The sequence below is a fragment of the Rhinopithecus roxellana genome, chromosome 16 (genome assembly GCF_007565055.1).
Source record: "Rhinopithecus roxellana isolate Shanxi Qingling chromosome 16, ASM756505v1, whole genome shotgun sequence".
Lineage (NCBI taxonomy): Eukaryota > Metazoa > Chordata > Mammalia > Primates > Cercopithecidae > Rhinopithecus > Rhinopithecus roxellana.
In genome coordinates this window covers 23,153,944-23,172,357 of record NC_044564.1, presented here as the reverse complement: position 1 = coordinate 23,172,357, position 18,414 = coordinate 23,153,944, and the positions used below count along the sequence as shown (strand labels likewise).

General features: G+C 50.6%; 3 protein-coding genes across 9 annotated transcripts in view; 1 reads left to right on the top strand and 2 right to left on the bottom strand.

Annotated features, from left to right (window-relative positions):
• The window catches only part of TLN1 (talin 1), a 36,434-nt gene extending 34,862 nt beyond the window's left edge, over nt 1-1,572 (bottom strand). The window contains exon 1 of the mRNA XM_010376243.2: nt 1,269-1,572. The gene's annotated coding sequence lies outside the window, so the exon portion shown is untranslated. The remainder of the gene's footprint in view (nt 1-1,268) is intronic.
• Nucleotides 1,537-6,044, top strand: CREB3 (cAMP responsive element binding protein 3). Its single transcript, XM_010376248.2, has 9 exons — nt 1,537-2,104; nt 2,198-2,348; nt 2,420-2,487; nt 2,602-2,691; nt 4,308-4,414; nt 4,505-4,573; nt 5,218-5,302; nt 5,400-5,484; nt 5,566-6,044. Exons 1-9 carry the CDS (start codon nt 1,976-1,978, stop codon nt 5,898-5,900), a joined length of 1,119 nt encoding a protein of 372 aa, XP_010374550.1. The 5' UTR covers nt 1,537-1,975; the 3' UTR covers nt 5,901-6,044.
• GBA2 (glucosylceramidase beta 2) lies at nt 6,041-18,414 on the bottom strand. 7 transcript variants are annotated; one of them, XM_010376262.2, is made up of 17 exons: nt 17,530-18,414; nt 13,792-13,883; nt 13,474-13,589; nt 10,849-11,067; nt 9,986-10,225; nt 9,692-9,794; nt 9,375-9,528; nt 9,172-9,297; nt 8,802-8,974; nt 8,489-8,593; nt 8,175-8,282; nt 7,925-8,076; nt 7,698-7,804; nt 7,404-7,546; nt 7,210-7,325; nt 6,918-7,109; nt 6,041-6,622 (listed from the first exon to the last, which is right to left on the bottom strand). In XM_010376262.2, exons 1-17 carry the CDS (start codon nt 17,886-17,888, stop codon nt 6,344-6,346), a joined length of 2,784 nt encoding a protein of 927 aa, XP_010374564.1. In that variant the 5' UTR covers nt 17,889-18,414; the 3' UTR covers nt 6,041-6,343. The 7 variants fall into 7 exon arrangements, with proteins under 7 accessions (XP_010374564.1, XP_010374559.1, XP_030775082.1 ...); XM_010376257.2 differs by having other exon boundaries at nt 10,849-11,085; nt 17,530-18,111; XM_030919222.1 differs by having other exon boundaries at nt 6,041-6,776; nt 7,889-8,076; nt 10,849-11,085; nt 17,530-18,096.

The window sequence follows — 18,414 nt, the reverse complement described above, 5'->3', positions numbered from 1 at the left end:
TGGGAGACAGCAAAGCTAAACTTTCAGGGGATTCAGTTATTCCCTTCTCCCGTGGCAACAGTGATTCCTTGGTCAGCTTCCCCCATAGTCAACAGCTCCTTCTTCCCTAGGCAGTCTCCAACTTGTGACTAGGCCTTCTACATCCTGGGTCCCTATTTCCCACCTATGTTGTATGTAAACAACATAGTTCAGAATCTCTGTCCCCTAACTGTGGTGGCCACAGCAAGAGTCTTAGGCTTAGAGAATGGAATAAAGATGCTGGAATCCCAGATGCCTGCAATTTAAGCTAAAGCCAGAACACTAGCCTGAAATTAGTTTGTTATCTCTCTGGGTGAAAAGTAGCCCCTGTAACTACACAGGAATAAAGGACTTCCCTACAAAAGAAGGGCATTTACCTACTGCCAACCTCTTAAATTTCATCTGCTCAAGGCCAACTATGCTAGCCTCAACCACAACCCCTAAAGCTGCCCCAAATTCCTAACATTAACCCCACCTCTAATTTGTTTTCTGATTCCCAGTACCGGCTTGGACATTCATCCCTTTCCCAGCAGAGACTCATATCCAATCCCTGATCCCTGATACTGATCTAAGTTTTACCTTTAGCACCAAATCGCCTGATGTTAACCCTAAATGTTGACCCCTAAGCCTAAAGTTCATTTGTAACTTGATTCCTAACTCACGCTTTCACTGTTTATCCTTAATACCGACCATGTCAACATTCTTTAATCCCTCAAACAGGCTCCAACCTGATTCCTGTTGTTGACCCTTAACCCGACCCTGAACTCAAATTATGACGTATGATGGCCATCCCGGCAAACAAAATAATGACCTTAATCTAAACCTTACCTACCTAAAACGGACCTGACTCACACTACTAACTCTTAAGTTTTAACCCCAGCTTTTAACTCCTATAGCGACCCTTGATTCCTAAACCGACCCCACCTAATCCCCAACTCACCCAAAGCTTTCCTGCCCACATGGCCGCTATCAGCTAACACCAAAGCCCGTCCCCGCCCTGCGCTCCGCTGCCACCCGACTCCTCACGCTCCCCAAAGCCTGTCCCAGGCAGAGGACTGCCCCCAGGAGAGGCCTGTCTCCCCCAAGACGGCCTACTGCACGACGAGCCCAAGCCGAGATGCGCTGGACGCTGACCTCTCCAACTAACAGGACCCGAACCGGACACGCAGGGGAGGCAGGGCCCCGCCCGCCCCTGGGGCCAGGCTCCGCGGCCCCACCCTAAGGCCCCCGCCCGGCCCGGTCTGGCCTACCTGCGCTGCCCGGCTCTGCGCCCCGCCTGCCGGCCCGCCGGCCCGCCGCCCTGCCGCTTCTCGGGTCGCCCTCTGGGTCCGGTCTCGCCCTCCCTTCGACACTCTCTCGGCCACTTCCGTCCTGGGAACGTCCCCCACCCGCGGGCGGCGCCCTGGGGCAGCGCTCTATGGTCGCGGGGGGCAGGCAGGAAGCTGCTCTGGCCCCGTTCTCGATGCTCGGGGGCCGCCAAAGGCCGGCAGCCCCTCCCTGGCAGGAAGCTAGGGTGCGGCGCAATCCGGAGAGAACGCCAAGACGACGCCCGAGTTCCCCTTCAGGCCAGAACTCTTCCTTTTTCTAGCTTGGGGGAGAAGGCGGAGCCGGAGCCCCGGAACCCCCGCCCTCGGGGTGCGAGGCGACAGCAGGGCCGTCCCCTACATTTGCATAGCCCCTGGGACGTGGCGCGGCACCCAGGCCTCTTCTCAGTTGGAGGGAACTCCAAGTCCCACAGTGCCACGGGGTGGGGTGCGTCACTTTCGCTGCGTTGGAGGCTGAGGAGAATTGAGCCTGGGAGGCGGGTCCGGAGAGGGCTACGGAAAGCCCCTGGCGGGGAAGCCCGGCCGTAGAGGGACAGTGGGTAGGTGCCCGAGGCCTACAGCTGGCCTGGGGCTCGTGTCTGGGCTTCGGACGTTGGGGCCTGGTGGCCCAACCCTTTCCGTAGTTGTCCCAAATGGAGCTGGAATTGGACGCTGGTGACCAAGACCTGCTGGGCTTTCTGCTAGAGGGAAGTGGAGATTTGGGGACGGCGCCCGATGAGTCCGTGAGGGCCCCACTGGACTGGGAGCTGCCGCTTTCTGAGGTGCGTTGGGGTTCTGACTGGGGAAAGCGTGGGATGTCCACGAGGTCAGGGGATGGTGATAGGTCAAGGTCTGTTCATTGGAACCCTGCGCAGGTACCGAGCGACTGGGAGATAGATGATTTGTTGAGCTCCCTGCTGAGTTCCCCAGCGTCGTCGTTGAACGTTCTCAGCTCCTCCAACCCCTGCCTTGTCCACCATGACCACACCTACTCCCTCCCACGGGAACCTATCTCTATGGATCTAGGTTAGTCTGAAATAAGTTTGCGGGGAGGACAGGGTTCATGGGCCTGGCTATTCATACTTTCCCTTTTGCAGAGAGTGAGAGCTGTAGAAAAGAGGGGACCCAGATGACTCCACAGCATATGGAGGAGCTGGCAGAGCAGGTACTTGACTTGATTTTCAGGAAGATTACTCTGACATTCCTCAGGTGGGGGCAGGATTCCCCATTCCTCTGTGTCATCCCCATGCAACTGCCGCCCACTTTCTGGTTACCCTAGGAGATTGCTAGGCTGGTACTGACAGATGAGGAGAAGAGTCTATTGGAGAAGGAGGGGCTTATTCTGCCTGAGACACTTCCTCTCACTAAGGTAAGACTCTGGTTAGTTGAGCAAAGGCTGAAAAGGGATTAAAAGTCCCAAGTAGGCCAATTCTGTTAACTTTATATCAATAACTTTAAAAAAGGATTGAGGTGAGAAACTTAGCAGATTTATTGCTAATAGGAAGTTGAGGCAGGTACCCAGTATGCTAGATGCAAGGCAGATCCTCGTTTTCGTTGGGCTTACACAAATTTTGGTGTTCCGTTAAAAAAAAACCCTCAAAATTATCAGTGCAACATTAGTATTGGGCCTTGGAAAGGATTGTGTAAGTGAAGAGCCTTGACACTCCATTGGCTTCATAGTAATCCACCTCTTGCTGAATGGTAGAACTGTTGAGAGAGTTCAACAGGGTTGGACTAAGCAGTACATGAATAAATGTAAAATCCTTAGTTTCCAGTTTTAAGCAATCAGTGGCAACTTCACAAGCAGAGTACTGGGATACTATGATGAAATCAGTGCTCATTAATAGAAAGGTTCCAGGAATTTTTTTTTTTTTTTTTTTTTTTGACAAGGTCTTGCTCTGTTGCACAGGCTGGAGTGATGTGATCATGGCACACTGCAGACTTGACTTTCTGGGCTTAGGTGATTCTCCCACCTCAGCCTCCTGAGTAGCTGAGACTACAGGTGCACACTACCCTGCCCGGCAAATTTTTTTTTGGTGTTTTTAGTAGAGATGGGGTTTTGCCTTGTTGCCAGGCTGGTCTTGAATGCCTGTGCTCAAGTGATCTACCCACCTTGGCCTCCAAAAGTAAAGAATTCCTTCAAAGTACAAGATGAGTCAGCAGTGCAATGTGGCTACTAGGAAAGTTAATGGGATTTGGAAACTGTAGCAAGAGTTATTGTCTCCACAAGTCACTATCTTGCTTTCCTGTATACTGGCTAGAGCACATCTTTGACAGATATTAAGAAGATGCAGTCTATCTTGAGAAGATGAGTTAAAATTTTTGTCTAAGTCGTTTTTTTCTTGAACTTTTTTTCTCTGAGGAAATGTTAGGTGCCTGAAAATAGCTAAACAGGGTTCATTCTATTTGGCCCCAGAGATACTAGGTAAGTCCAACGGATAGAAATTATAAGGAGACAGCTGTTGGTTCAGGATAAGGAAGTTTTTGTTTGAAGACAGATTCTTGCTTTACTGCCCAGGTTGGAGAATAGTGGTGAGATCATGGCTCACTACAGCTTCGACCCCTCAGGCTCAAGCGATTGTCCTTCCTCAGCCTCCTGAGGAGCAGGGACCACAGGCATGTGCCACCACACCCGGCTAATTTATTTTTAGTAGAGACAAGGTCTCACTGTGTTGCTCAGGCTGGTCTCAAACTCCTGGGCTCAAGCGGTCCTCCTGCCTTAGCTCCCCAAAGTATTGGGATTACAGGCATGAGCCATGTCACCTGAATATTGCCTGACCAATTTTTTTTTTAATAGTTTAAAATAGTCTGGCTTGTTAGGGTTAACACCTGGTCCGTGGAGGCATTCAGAAAGAATCTGAACGCCTGTTGATCAGGGAAGCTGTAGAAGGGATTTCTGTATTGGAAAGAGATGGATCTCAGTTGCCTTTCAACTTCTTGTTCTAGAGTTCCTCTAATGATACCCCTTTCCCTGTTTCCTTTCAGATGGAGGAACAAATTCTGAAACGTGTGCGGAGGAAGATTCGAAATAAAAGATCTGCTCAAGAGAGCCGCAGGAAAAAGAAGGTGTATGTTGGGGGTTTAGAGAGCAGGTATGAAAGGGAGAGGGACTCAGTTGTAAGTGTTAGGTTTTTGAAGGGAGGACACAGGCCATATCCCCATATCTTTGTTATTTCCCCCAGGGTCTTGAAATATACAGCCCAGAATATGGAGCTTCAGAACAAAGTACAGCTTCTGGAGGAACAGAATTTGTAAGTATCCCTCCAAACCATTCCCTTCCTATGCCCCTCATTTAATGCTTTCTCACTCTTTCCCCTGCCCTACACTTGATTTCTAACAGGGCAGCTGCCTTCACTAGGTCTCTGATTCCAAGAAGCTCACAGTAGTGGGGAATACATTTACAAGTGAGAATAAGCTAAGTACCTAGAAAAAGAAAGGGGGTAAGAAAGACCTCATGGGCTTTCATAGGATTCTGGGGTTGGGTTGGGAAACCATTCTAGGCAGAGAGAAAGCATCCTAGGCAAAAGGATTAGCCCAGCGTAGTCCTCTTGGGCTGGAACACATGTGAGCTGGGACAGAAGGTAGAGAACATAGAGAATGCCCGGTGAGGATTATGTGCATAGCTGATCAGACAATGGGGAACTACTGATGATATCTGCAAAGGAGGTTAAGTCCTGGAAGAGTTTGTTTTGTTTTGGTTTTGCTTTTTTGTTTGTTTTAATGAGGAACTTCAGGCATTTTTTCCAGAGTGGAAGAAGTCGTTTGCAAAAATAGAATGAAAAGTAAGAGAGAGGATCCAGTGCAGAGATGGAGGAGGTGGCCTGAACAGGAGTTTCATTGTGTCTCAGGGTGCTAGGCCAGGGGATGCTCACGATTGGCCCCTCTCTTCCTCTAGGTCCCTTCTACATCAACTGAGGAAACTCCAGGCCATGGTGATTGAGATATCAAACAAAACGAGCAGTAGCAGCACCTGCATCTTGGTGAGGATAGTGATGAGGGGAGAAATTCTTTTCTCAGTTGCTGGGGACAGGAGTGCAATCCAGAGCCCTTCTTCATCTCCTTTTTCCCCTGCTGTAGGTCCTACTAGTCTCCTTCTGCCTCCTCCTTGTACCTGCTATGTACTCCTCTGACACAAGGGGGAGCCTGCCATCTGAGCATGGAGGTAAGAGGCTTAAGGATCGCTCTCAGACATGGGCAAGGGGAGAGGCCTGGGTTGGCCTCTGAAGATTCTTTGTCTCCTCAGTGTTGTCCCGCCAGCTTCGTGCCCTCCCCAGTGAGAACCCTTACCAGCTGGAGTTGCCTGCCCTGCAGTCAGAGGTGCCAAAAGACAGCACACACCAGTGGCTGGACAGCTCAGACCACGTACTCCAGGCTCCTGGCAACTCTTCCTGCCTACTGTACTACATGCCTCAGGCTCCCAGTGCAGAGCCTCCCCTGGAGTGGCCATTCCTTGACCTCTTCTCAGAGTCTCTCTGCCGAGGTCCCATCCTCCCCCTGCAGGCAAATCTCACAAGGAAGGGGGGATGGCTTCCTACCGGTAGCCCCTCTGTCATCTTGCAGGACAGATACTCAGGCTAGATATGAGGATATGTGGGGGGGTCTCAGCAAAAGCTTGTGGGGCTCCCCATCTGTGTCCAAATAAAAAGGGGTGGGCGAGGGCTGGCCGCAGCTCCTATGCCCTATCAGGAGGACTGAGGGCTCAAACACACCACACTTACTGGCTTTCTGGGTCTTTTATTTGTACCCATGTGTCTGTCACCCCATGAATGTACCTGGGGAAATCAACTGACCTCCCTGAACATTTCATGCAGTGAGGGAATGGGTGAGGAAAGAAATAAATAAGTGATTCTAATGCTGCCTAGGTCACCCTCAACCCCCATTTACTGGCACAGCTGGGTGGGGAGAAGGGAAGGGGTATGATTGTCCTGATGGCTCAGGGTTGCAGGAGGTTCAGAGGGGAAGGAGGAAAGGCCAGGCTGGAGGCTGGGCTGTTAGCGCTTTCCTCCCACAGTTCAGACGGTTCACTCTGGGCTCACGTTTGCCATGGCTTCCTTTGGTCCAAACATAGGCCCTGTCCTTAGTCCTGTGCCCTGTTCGACTTTTGGCCTAGAGTCCTTTTTGTGCTGCTGCTGTTGCAGGGCTAGCTGCATGGCCCAGATGCTCAGTGGCCGCATGTAAGCCAGTGAGCGGAACACCCGCTGCTGGCAGTATGCCTCTGGGGTCTGGAAGGCCAGACCCAGGCGCTCCCACACGGTACGGTAGCAGCCTTCAGCTGTCTGGAAGCCCTCCCAAGTCAGGCCCTGTTGGGAGAGATGACAGTCATACATACTAACTTGGCACCCTCTGAATAGCCATTTCCACTGGATAGATGGAGGCAGTAGAGTCTTTGCCTTCAGGGAGCTCCCAGCAAGTAGAGGAGATAACTGTGACCACAGGCAAGCCTGAAGGCAGGAGCTGGAATGCATACCAGGGAAAAACGGGAGGCTATAGATGGATAAGATGGCATTGGGTTAGGCCTTGAAGAAATTTGGTGGCTGAGGAAGTTTTCTGGGCCAGGATACAGATGGTAGAGAGATGGGAAAGGGAGTGCATTACCTCTTGGATCATGGTAGCTGCCAATCCGTAGACCACACCCACCCAGACTTCATCAGACTGCACACTGGATTTATCAGGGACACCATGGGGCTGCATCCCATTCACAGCCCCCATGGCCCCTCCTGCAAAGGCCTGGACGTTCAGCTCAAAGATAGTTTGGAGAGCACGGACCACATGTGGGGTAGGAAACACCTGGAGGGGCAATGGCAGGAACATAGTCTCATATACTTACTTCCCACTTTCAGGGAAAACCCAGTTTTTCTCTCTGGCTCCTCCTCCTAGTCTCTCTCACCTCAGTCTCCCCTTCTCCTAGGCCACAGGCCTTCAGGAACCACTGTCCAGCACACTGGTCAGACATAACACTACGAGACTGAGGCTGAGAGCTGCTGTCATAGTTGTAATAGCGGCCTGGAGTCGAGAAAGAGAAAATAAGGCTCCTGGTGTCCCCTCAGCTGCTTTAACACTACTTAGGCTCCCTGAACTCACCATTCCACAGCAGTCTCTCATAGGCTTCTTGGCCCCGGTGGAGGATGGAAGAAAACTTATCCTGAATGTCCTGTGCCCCACACAGAGCAGCCATCTGGACCATCACAGCCACAGCTGCCAGCCACAGCCCTCCACAGTAAGCACTGATCAGGGACATGGGTTTGGGGGTCAGACTGGCAGCTCCAGCTACTCCCATGCAGTGTAACAGACAATGAGTCATTTTTTCTTGAGCCCTACAATCCCTCGGTGCCCAGTTTCCCACTTCAGGCCTCCTGGAAACCCCTACCCGCTAACCTGGGGCCTGTGGTCACCCATCCATCATAGGTCTGGTCTGCGTAGCCTCCATTTTCAATGAGTCCATCATGGTCCTTGTCAAACTTCATTTCAGACTCCATCACAGCCTAGAGAGGGGACCAAGATGCTGAAGACCTAGGTACCGAGGAAAGGCAACAACCAGCTAGGCTCTTCCCAGACACCAGCCATACCCCTGGCACACTGGTCACTGCATGTGCATCCCTTACTAGACACACAGGCCACATGTCCTTCAGGAAGTTTTGATCACCCGTCAGGTAATAGTCCCGATAAACCTGCAGCACAAACTTCAGGTTCAGGTCCTTCCAGTCAGCAGTATCGTGGATCAAATATGCATTGACCCGGAGCCATGGTTCATCATCTGTGGGAGAGACGGGGACCTGGGTCATTTGCATTGGTGGGTAGGGTAGAGGGTACAAAAGTTGAGGGAGGGAAGCTGACCTTGAGGTGGACTTTTACCTGGGTCCCCAATATCATGGGGGATGACGTTCCTCCTTTTTACAGGTGCCATCACCCCACTCATCAGGTACCGTCGCCGTGTCAGGTCCTCCCTGAGAGTGGCCAGAGCTGCGGGAGCAGACACAGAAGGGAGGCAGGGAATGGGCATGCTTGAGGAGGGGCACAGAGCTATGTGTGTGACTGCAGTGGGGAACCAGTAAGCAGCATGCAGATACGTATAAAGGGAAGGGAAAGAAGAGACAATCTGAGGGACCACAGAAGTTCGGGGGTATGGGGAGCCAAGAGGGCAGAAGAGGCACAAAAGAGATCCTCACCCATGTCATACTGTAGGCTAAGCTCAAGTTTGGGCCAGAGCATGATGAGAGCAAAGGAGGCATAAAAGTGGACATCATATGTGTTGTACATGCGGTACTCCTGGCCTGGAGGAACGAATGAGAAACACTGTTGCCAGAATTCCTGCTTCCCCTTCAAACCCCTCTGTAGCTTGTCCTCTATATTTGGAAGTGGGGCACTGTCACTAGTCCACACCCATCACCCCCTCACCCTAACCAATATCCTGGGGTAGGCAAATCCATCATCCTGGCTTGGGCATGGCCTGCCATATCCCAGCCCACCAGCATCCTGTACCCTCAAGGTAGCCAAATCGACCGTAGTCCCGTAGGGTGGGGCAGAGGTGACACATGTTTCTGCCCAGCTCCTCTGGTAGGGAGTCCTCACGAACTTCCAGCCATACTGTGCCTCCATCAGCCAGGAAGTATAGTTCATTGAACAGCGCAGATTTGTACCAGGCAGGCAGTGATCTGAGAAGTGAGGAGGAGGAAATGGTTTAAGGAACATGCACCTCCCAAGATGGAAAGGATTTGGGGGTTCAGCAGAGTGGGAGCATCAAATTAATCCGAGTGCAAGTCTACTGGCTTTGGTGGGTGGAGAGTAAATCAAGGAATCCCATTCACAGTGAGTGCCTAGGAGAAAGGCAAGAGATGGGCCCCATTGGCACCTGTCATCCAATACTGGGCTCTGCCAAGCTGAGATCCTCTCTTCCCACTCTGTGTATCGGCACAGTGCATAGTGGCTGAGGGCAGGTGCTGCATCTCCATCCTGGCCAAAGAACCTTGTATACCGCCTGGGGTGGGAAGGGTAAGGATGAACACAAGCCCCAGGTCAGAGCTTTGGATCCTTACACTTTCTTGCTCCCCTCACCTGTAGTGGACTTGGCCTTTAGCTCCAAACAGGATCCTGGGCATGTCCCAGGCCAGTGAAAACTCCAGGCGGCACTGGCCTCGAGGTTCCAACTTGCTGGAAACACACACAGCTCCAGCAATGCCTACTCCTTTCTGTGTAGGGGTGCTTTGGCCTGAGAGAAGCACAAGAGAATTCAGGACAGGAGCCCCTGCAACCCCAGGGATAGGGATCCCTAACAGGGAAACAAGGCCTACTTATTACCAGGCCTCCCACCCTTAGTCCCAAGACAGGGACAACCTCTCTTCCCACCATCTCCCAGTCAGACCCCCCATCACCAGCGGGAGAGTCCAGCTGTCCATCCTGAAGTAGATCCTGCCACACCTGCTGCCCCGTGCTGTCAGGGTCAAAGGCTGTGATGTGGGTTACCGTTGTATCTGCCTGTGAAGGGGCCAGGGACTGAGGGCAGGCACCAGTACACTGGGTCCCGGCTAGCTCCCCAGCTCCTCTTACTTACTCTTAACCTCCCAGACCCAGGGGCTTACGGGAGTATGATGAGGGTGGATGAAGAGACCATGCTGGGGTGGAGGTGGGGTTCAGGGGCTAAGGTATAGGGCAGGCTGTTTCCTTACCGTGACTCGTGCAGCCACAGCCATTGTGTAGGGGTTTGGAAGGGTTGGATGATGCAGCAGCAGCCCCTGGACAGTTTCCCCGCCATGCTCCAGACAGAAGGGCTCATTCCACAAACCCCCTGGGGCATCGTCTCCACCCCCCAGTCCATTCCGCATGGAGAACATGATGGACACATCTAGAGCTTCGTCCCCTTCATTTTCCACATCCCACACAAAGACTCCTACAGGCAGGCTGCTGTCCTGGGGGCAGAACATTAGACTCAGACGGTCCCAGTAGAGCCCCTCCTGACCCCACTCTCCTAGGATCAGTCCTGGGCGCACACAGGACCTGACTCAAATACTCCTCAGTGTACTCTTCTTTTGTCTACTTGCATCTCCCTGTATTCCCAGGCAAGCTGCCTATCGGGACATAGAAGACCAGAACCAACTGGGCGGTGGTTCTGGGAAGCCAGTGTGATGGCTTCAATCTCCCTTTCACAGGCCATGCAGTTTCTTTTCCTTTTTTTTTTGAGACGGAGTCTTGCTCTGTCACCCAGGCTGGAGTGCAGTGACATGATCTTGGCTTACTGCAAGCTCCGCCTCCTGGGTTCACACCATTCTCCTGCCTCAGCCTTCCGAGTAGCTGGGATTACAGGTGCCCGCCACGATACCCCGCTAATTTTTTTTGTATTTTTAGTAGAGACAGGGTTTCATGTGTTAGCCAGGATGGTTTCCATCTCCTGACCCCGTGATCCGCTTGCCTCGGCCTCCCAGTGTTGGGATTACAGGCGTGAGCCACCGCGCCTGGCAGGCCATGCAGTTTCTAGCAGAGGCAGGTCCTGGGGAAGGGAGGGCAATGGAAAATACAGACGTGGGGGCCTCACCTGGTAGTCATGGGGCAAGATGGGTGTGATCTGACGGCAGGTGAGGGTGACATTCTGGCCAGGAAGCTGATAGACAGTCCAGGCTCGGGGATAGAGGGCGTGGTAGAAAGCAAAGTACCCACACAGGCCCCAGTTCCAGCTGCGGAGGACACTTGGGCGCTCCAGGGACAGGACTTGCTGGTACACAGTCTGCCCTTCCCGACGTAGGCACACTGTGAACTTAAGAGGGCAGATAGGCTGGAATGGGGTAAGCCACAGGCACCACATACTAAGTCTTCCCTCTCCTCAAATCAGCTCCTCCCCTTTCAGAGCCTGCAGCTGTTACCACTGCACCATCAGCTTCAAGTCATCCCCCAGGCTCAGTGAATCACCAAGTCCTGCTACCTCCTCGTCCATCTATCTCCCAAGCTTTCTCTCCCTTCTCCACTATGGTGGTATTAGCACCTCATTTAAGCCCAAACAATCTCCTGCTTTTTCTGTAGCCCTTTTCATCTGGGTAGCAGAGTGATCTTTCTCACAGGCAAATCTAGATATGTCAGTCCTTGGTTAGAATGTTTCAGTGACTCCCCATGGCCCTCAGGCTAAAGTCTCAACTCTTGCCTGGCTTTCAAGGCCCTTCTTGAGCTGGCCACTCCCTGCCCATCAGACTCATCACCTCTTCAAGCACCTATATTCTGCTCATATAAAAATACTCACTGTTCCTTGAGCACACTACATTCCCTCCTCCATGCCTGTGCTCATGCTTATTCGCTATCTGGTGAAACCTCTCATCCTTCAAAGCCTACGTCAAAAGCCATCTCTTCCTCTTCCTCTACTTCCTCCAGCAGTGAGTCATTATATGTGCCCCCTCCCGCTCTATTCTAGCATTTGGTGTATTATAATGTATTGACTGACAATTCTGTGTCCCCGACTGCTCTATGGGTTCTTCTGAGGGTAGGGACATTTTCTAATTCACTGATGCACCATTCTTCAAAGTTGGTGTGTATGTGGAGGGAATGAGTGAAATCTGCAGCGCCGTCCCTTTTTCCGCAGTATGCTATCCACCCCTCTCCTTTTAGCACTGATGTGGTCCCTGTCTCCATTTCCCCTAAGTCTTGTTTTCTCAAAAAAAGTTTTAGCTCTTGGAGGGTAGGAGCTATGAGGGATTAATAGCCCTTTCCCTGGTTCAAACTATGCCAAATATTTTTATTGTATACAGTCGGCTCTCCGTATCTGTGCGTTCCGCATCAGTGGATTCAACCAACCAAATCTAAAATATGCGGAAAAAAAGTTGCATCTGTACCAAATATGTACACACTTTATTTCTTGTACAGTATGACAAGGGTTTATGTAACAATGTATGAGGTATTATAAGTAATCTACAGATGATTTAAAGTATATAGGAGGATGTGCAATGGTTATTTGCAAATACTATATGCCACTTCAAATCAAAGACTGAGCATCCTTGGATAGTGGGTCCTGGGCCCAACCCCCCATGGATACTGAGGGACAACTGTATAAAATACTTTTTCATTTTGTTGGAATGGTACATAAGGGTTAAGACCACAAGCTCTTCACCACAGAAAGAAATGGTTCTGAATCCCAACCTTTCCATTTACCAACCTTGTGACCTTGCACATGTTACTAAACCTCTCTGGATCTTAGTGTCCTCATCTGCAAAATGAGCATAATAGTGGTACTTCCCTTGTAGGATTGTTTTTAATATTAAACAGTATACAAAGAGCCTAGAACAGTGTCTAGCACATGTTAAGCATGCAATAATTACTTTAATTGTAGAGTCACAATTCTAGAAGCCATTCCCCTCAAGATACCTAAGGGATGAGGCAGAGAAGGATCTTGGAACATGGGCAGGGCTGGTAAACCTGAACCAGGAAGGGCATTGTCATTAATTGGACTAAAGATTTGCTAGTCATTTTTCCTTTGAAGATGAGGCTGAATGCTGGAGCCAGGAAAGAGGAACTTCCTAGACAACTCTAAAGGTGCGGTCAACTAGAGAGATATGATGAAAGGCAGGCCACATACTTCTGGCAATTTAAGGCCCAGATGTGATGCAAAAGCAAAAGGAAAAAAGTGAAGCTTCAGAAGAGGGAAGAAGGCTAGAGATCTAAGCCTGGGAGAGAAGGAGCTTTTTAGACCCTAAGCCAGAGAGACCTCCAGGGAAGTGATCAGCAGAGGAGCTGAACTTTGGTGAAGGTTCCTCAATCAGGGTGAGGAACCTTGCACTACATGTCTTTTTTTCCCATGAGTTTATAGACTTTGGGTTTTCTTCTCCCTTCCAGTCCTACCAAATGTTCTTTCAGCCAGGTTAAGTGATTTGGGAATTCTCTGCATTCTTTTTGGTTGGGGGCTGCCTCAGCTAGTTGGGTTGGGCCAGTGAGGTAGACAGGAGGCATTTGCTAGAGAAACGCCAAGTCTGTTTACTCTTTCAAGGAATGTGTGTTCTGTGTGTGTCTTATTCCTACAGTTTATCCTAGCACAGGGCTGGGCACACAGGAAGCATCCTGAGAGTACTTATTGGATTGAATCATATTCACATCTAACTGCTACCTCCTACACTAGCCAAGAGGTCCTTCCTTCTTGGCCTGGGGAGGTACTGTCCTGGCCTCTCCACCTCCTGGCTCTTACTTGGTCAGCGATGACTGTCCGGTGCTGATACATTCCAGGGTTAAGCTGCCAACGACAGAACTGGCCTCTCCAGCCACGGGTAATAGTGCCTCCCCCGATGCCACCCAAGGGACAACCTAGAGAAATCAGGATGGTTAGTGGGGTATTGGGAGAGGAAAATAAGCACATTTCTAACTTTCTAGACTATAAAGCCTGGTTCTTCTGAAAACCTAGGGAATGGAACAGTGCAATTTGCATAAACTGGAAGCCTCTGCCTAACTGTGGTAGACCTGGAGGCTGAGGCTTTTCTGAGCAGAGCACAGATGGGGTGAGGCTCACCATAAATCTGTCTTAGGGGTACAGAATTGATCATGTCGATGAAAGGTGTCTTCTTTTCCACCTGGGTCTTCCGGTACCACCACTGCAGGTACCTGAGGAGCAAGAGGCAATGTGAGTGGAAGGGGGCAGGTGGGCAGTTGTTCACAGGCTGAGTCACCTGCCTGTCTCTGTGACCTCCCATTAAATGTCCCAAGGACATCTGCTTTCAAATCTCTCTTCCTCTTGATTTCTAAACAGTTTAAGGTCCCTTCATCTTCCTAGTCACCCCAGCTGAAGTGTAGGAGTGGCTTTGTTTCTCTCCTTTGTTCTCCTCAGAAGGGGCTTTCAGATCTCTCCTTACCTCTCTAGTGCCACCACCACTGCTTTACTTCCAACATCAGGAGCTTCTGTCTGAGGTGCTGAAAGGACCATTTATGGTTTCCTGTCCTACAGCCTCCACCCCCAATCCCCTACCTCCAAAACAGGCATAGACTGCTGGGGATAACTTTCTTATTTTTATTTTTATTATTTATTTTATTTTTTTTTTGAGATAGAGTTTCATTCTTTGTTGTCCAGGCTAGAGTGCAGTGGTGCGCGGTCTTGGCTCACTGCAAACTCCACCTCCTGTGTTCAAGCAATTCTCCTGCCTCAGCCTCCCACGTAGCTGGGATTACAGGCGTCTGCCACCATGCCTGGCACATTTTTTTTTTTTTTTTTGTATTTTTAGTAGAGATGGGGTTTCACCATGTTAGCCAGGCTGGTCTTGAACTCCTGACCTCAAGTGATCTGCCTGCCTTGGCCTCCCAAAGTGCTGGGATTAGAGGCGTGAGCTACCGCTTCTGGCCTTTCTTCTTTTTAAAATGATCATTTTTCTTTCTAATTATGAAAGGTGAAAGGGGGAAAAAACCATCTCACCCACAGACAATCAGTGTTTATATTTATTTCTGGGCATTTCCTCTCAAGTCTTTTTTTTTTTTTTTTTTTTTTTTTTATTCAGCATTTAAACCTTGAAGCTTTCTGATTTTGCTCTCGGTAAAGCCTTCAAAAAATCCCAACATTTTCCTGGGCTTGCTACAGCCCTGTATTCAACAGGCAAATGATTGAGGCTGTTTTCAATAGGCAAATGATTCTGTTTTCAAGGCTCTGACATCTGTCCCAGCCTATCTTCTAATCTTATTTCCTACAAATTCTCATTCCAGATGGGTCCTCACTAGGTAGCCCCTGCCTTGCCAGACTCTTTTCCATTTCCACTGTCCTCACTACCTAACCACATTATGCCTACTGTTCAGTCACACCACTTCTAACCAAATAATTGGGTAAGTAACCCCTAAGTCCCAGTTTCTTCATCTACAAAATGGGGATAACACCTGCTCTAGCTAGCTAATAAAATGGTTGAAAGATCAAATGACATAATAGATAAGAAAGCCATAAACTACAGGTATGATTATTACTCATATATACGAACTGCCATCTCAATTCCTAATCAGACATTGCCTTGTTATTTCAGTGTTCCTCATGTGAGGCTGACATATTTTTAAGTTCCTTGGGGAAAGGGACAATGACAAAGACTAGTTGAATATTACCCTCAGGTCCAAGCACCGGGCAGGATATATGGTCTGCAGTCAATGCATATTTGCCAAATTTACAAATGAATGAACATACAAATGATGGGGCACAAGAGAGATAACAGACAGACTGGAGCAGAGGAGGAGAAATGTGATTAAAGAATAGGGATAGCGGCCAGGTGCGGTGGCTCACACCTGTAATCCTAGCACTTTGGGAGGCCGAGGTGGGCAGATTACCTGAGGTCAGGAGTTCAAGACCAGCCTGGCCAACATGGTGAAACCCCGTCTCTACTAAAAATACAAAAAAATTAGCCGGGGTGTGACGGCGGGCACCTGCACAGCTACTCGGGAGGCTGAGGCAGGAGAATCGCTTGAACCCAGGAGACAGAGGTTGCAGTGAGCTGAGATCGCGCCATTGCACTTCAGCCTGGGTGACAAAAGCCAAGACTGTCTCAAAAAAAAAAAAAAAAGACAGCACATTCTAGGGGTGGAAAGAAGAGGGAAGACAAAGGATGGGATGATAAGAAGGCAGAGAATCCTCTCTGCCAGCTTACAGAAAATTGGACTTTGAAACTAGAGGCCAGAAAGGACTGGTAGAGGGAGGGTGCGGCCGAGGATTAGGGCAACCAGGGAGAGTAACTGCAATCTATGAGGATAGGCAGAACAAAGGACTATCTGGCACAGAAGAAGCACTCAGTAAATATTTATTGAATGAGTGGACTCTGGCTGGAAGGGAGAACAATTGAAATTGAATTCTTACCGAGGTAAGGCCCAGAGAACTCTGTCTTGCGGGAGCTCCTGGTCAGAGTGTCCCCAGTTCAGCTCCATCTTAGGAGCTCTCTCACTCCCTTAGTATGGTAGCTGGCCATTCCTGACCTGTTTGGCCTTCTCCACAATTTCAACCTCAACTCAAGAGTTATCACTTAGAATTTTTGTCTCACCTGTGCTTTCTCCTCACAGGAACTCATCCTATTCCAAAAACCTTGTATCAGTACCCCCCACTCTATCCTGGAATGGGGAGCCAGGGTCCAGGGGGTTGAGCACAGCTTCAGGCCTCTATGACTCAGTTCATATTTAAGGGCTAAGCGGCTAGGATGCCCATCTTTTCTTGATCTCATTGTTCCCACCACATGCAACTCAAGTGTATTTCTCTCTGTACACTAGATCCTATTTTGACCCAAAAGCTTTTGGGGTCAAACTTGGACTGAATTGATTTCAGAAGCAGCCTGGAGGGATGATTCTTCTCTGCTACAGGCCACCCACAGGCACCAACAAAGCCAGATGTGCAGGCAGCATCAGGCCCTTCCCACTCCCCAGGGCTGGGGTTAGATAACTGACCTCCCCATCACAGCCCCACAGCACTTACTGGGGAAATGAAGGGTCTCCTACTCTAGAAGCTGTCAGGGCAGGATTTCCCAAGCTTTATGCCTCCCTCCACAGTTCTGTGTGTATTGTGTAGACTGAGTCAAGATGACCTCAGGGTGATGCTTTCTGTCCTCACATCCACCTGTTCCTGTTAGTGGGTCTGGCCTCTCATCACTAGTCTTTGAACTCAGTGGGGATCTAGACGGGTTCTACATCTATGGCAGTGCCTCCCTGATAAATGACTTTTAATATCAAGAGCTCTCTCTCCCAGAATAGAATGACAGCACCTTTTCATCACTTCAGAGTTGAGGGTGGGGAGGCTCTTACCTACTCCCTGGAGCTAAAGCTTGAGGAAAGAAGCAGTAGTGTTGGGACTCTAACAATGTGCCTAATGAGGTACAGAGAATGCCCCAGCTGCTTGCGGGAAGTAAGGGGTTGAGACCCCCCCACCCCCAAATAAAACAACATCGTGTTAGTATCACAGCAGCCAGATTATCCTTTCCTACCTTGCCACAAAGTATAGCTAATCCCAAAGGGAAGTCATTGGAAACCAGTATGTGAGAAGGAGCCTGAATGGGAAAGGCTGACTGCATGACCAAATGTTCCTACCGTTTCCTTCTGAAAAGACAAAACACTGGGAGGGAATGGTGTTGCAAAGAGATGTGACCTGGTCTCATGGTCCAAAACCATAGGCCTAAAATATGCTAGGGATAGGGGCCGCTTCACTGGGACAAGAAGCCCAACTGCTTTCTCACCCTTTCCCACCTCTGCTAGTTTTGAGCTGGAACAAAGTGAAGCCAAAGCATTCTAGGCAATGGGGTCTACTCACCTCAAGCCCATGCCTATATGCTTTATCATGTTCCTTAGGGAGACATTGTTAGCTTGAAAGGGTTTCCTCTTCTCTGTAAACTCATGAGCCAGACAGATGCGCCAGCCAAAGGGAGGCACCTGGTAGCCCATAGCTTTACCCTCATAGGAAGCCATCAGCTGCCCAGAGTCCTCCGGATTGCAGCAGCCCGTCTCTTTTTGGGGTCGGTTGTCTTCGGGACTCTTGCAGTCTGTAACCTGCACATCCTTGGTGCCTCCAGTCTCTTCAGGGCAATAAACCTGTGGATCCTCTTTGGCACAGCTTATCTGCTCCGAGGCTGGGACGCCAGTTCCCATGTTTCCTGGATCCTGGGTCCCCATGACCTCGATGGCCCCAAGTTCCGAGCCCTCGGATACTAAGTATCTCGCCAGCCTATTCCAGATGTGGGCGCCGGTGGTTGTTAGGTATCGTCCCGGAGGGCCGGGCGTTGGGGAAAGCTTAGATGAGCCGGTGTTTCAGTGGAGCCGGGGAGCTCTTGCTTCAGTGGCGGCGGCGACAGCAATGAAGCCGCCTTGGGCTCTCCTTCGGTTGTCTCTGTAGGTCCTGGACGGGAAGGGTCGGGCCTCGTCGTCATTGAGCCCCGATGATTAGCTCGCCCGGCCAAAGGGCGACTGGGCCCGCAGAGAGGGGAGGAGCCGCGGGGCCAGCCCACCAGGCACCGCCCCGGGACGGGCCCGCAAGGCACCGCCCCCGGGACGTCGGCCCGGCCCCTGGGCCACGGCACCGGGTCCCCCAGGATTGGGCGCCAGGTCCCGCAGGCCGGCTCCGGGGCAGCGCCCGCGCCCAGGTGCCAGCCCGTGGGAAGGTGACCCTGGGCGCCGGGACAACCGGAGCCCTTTCCGGTCT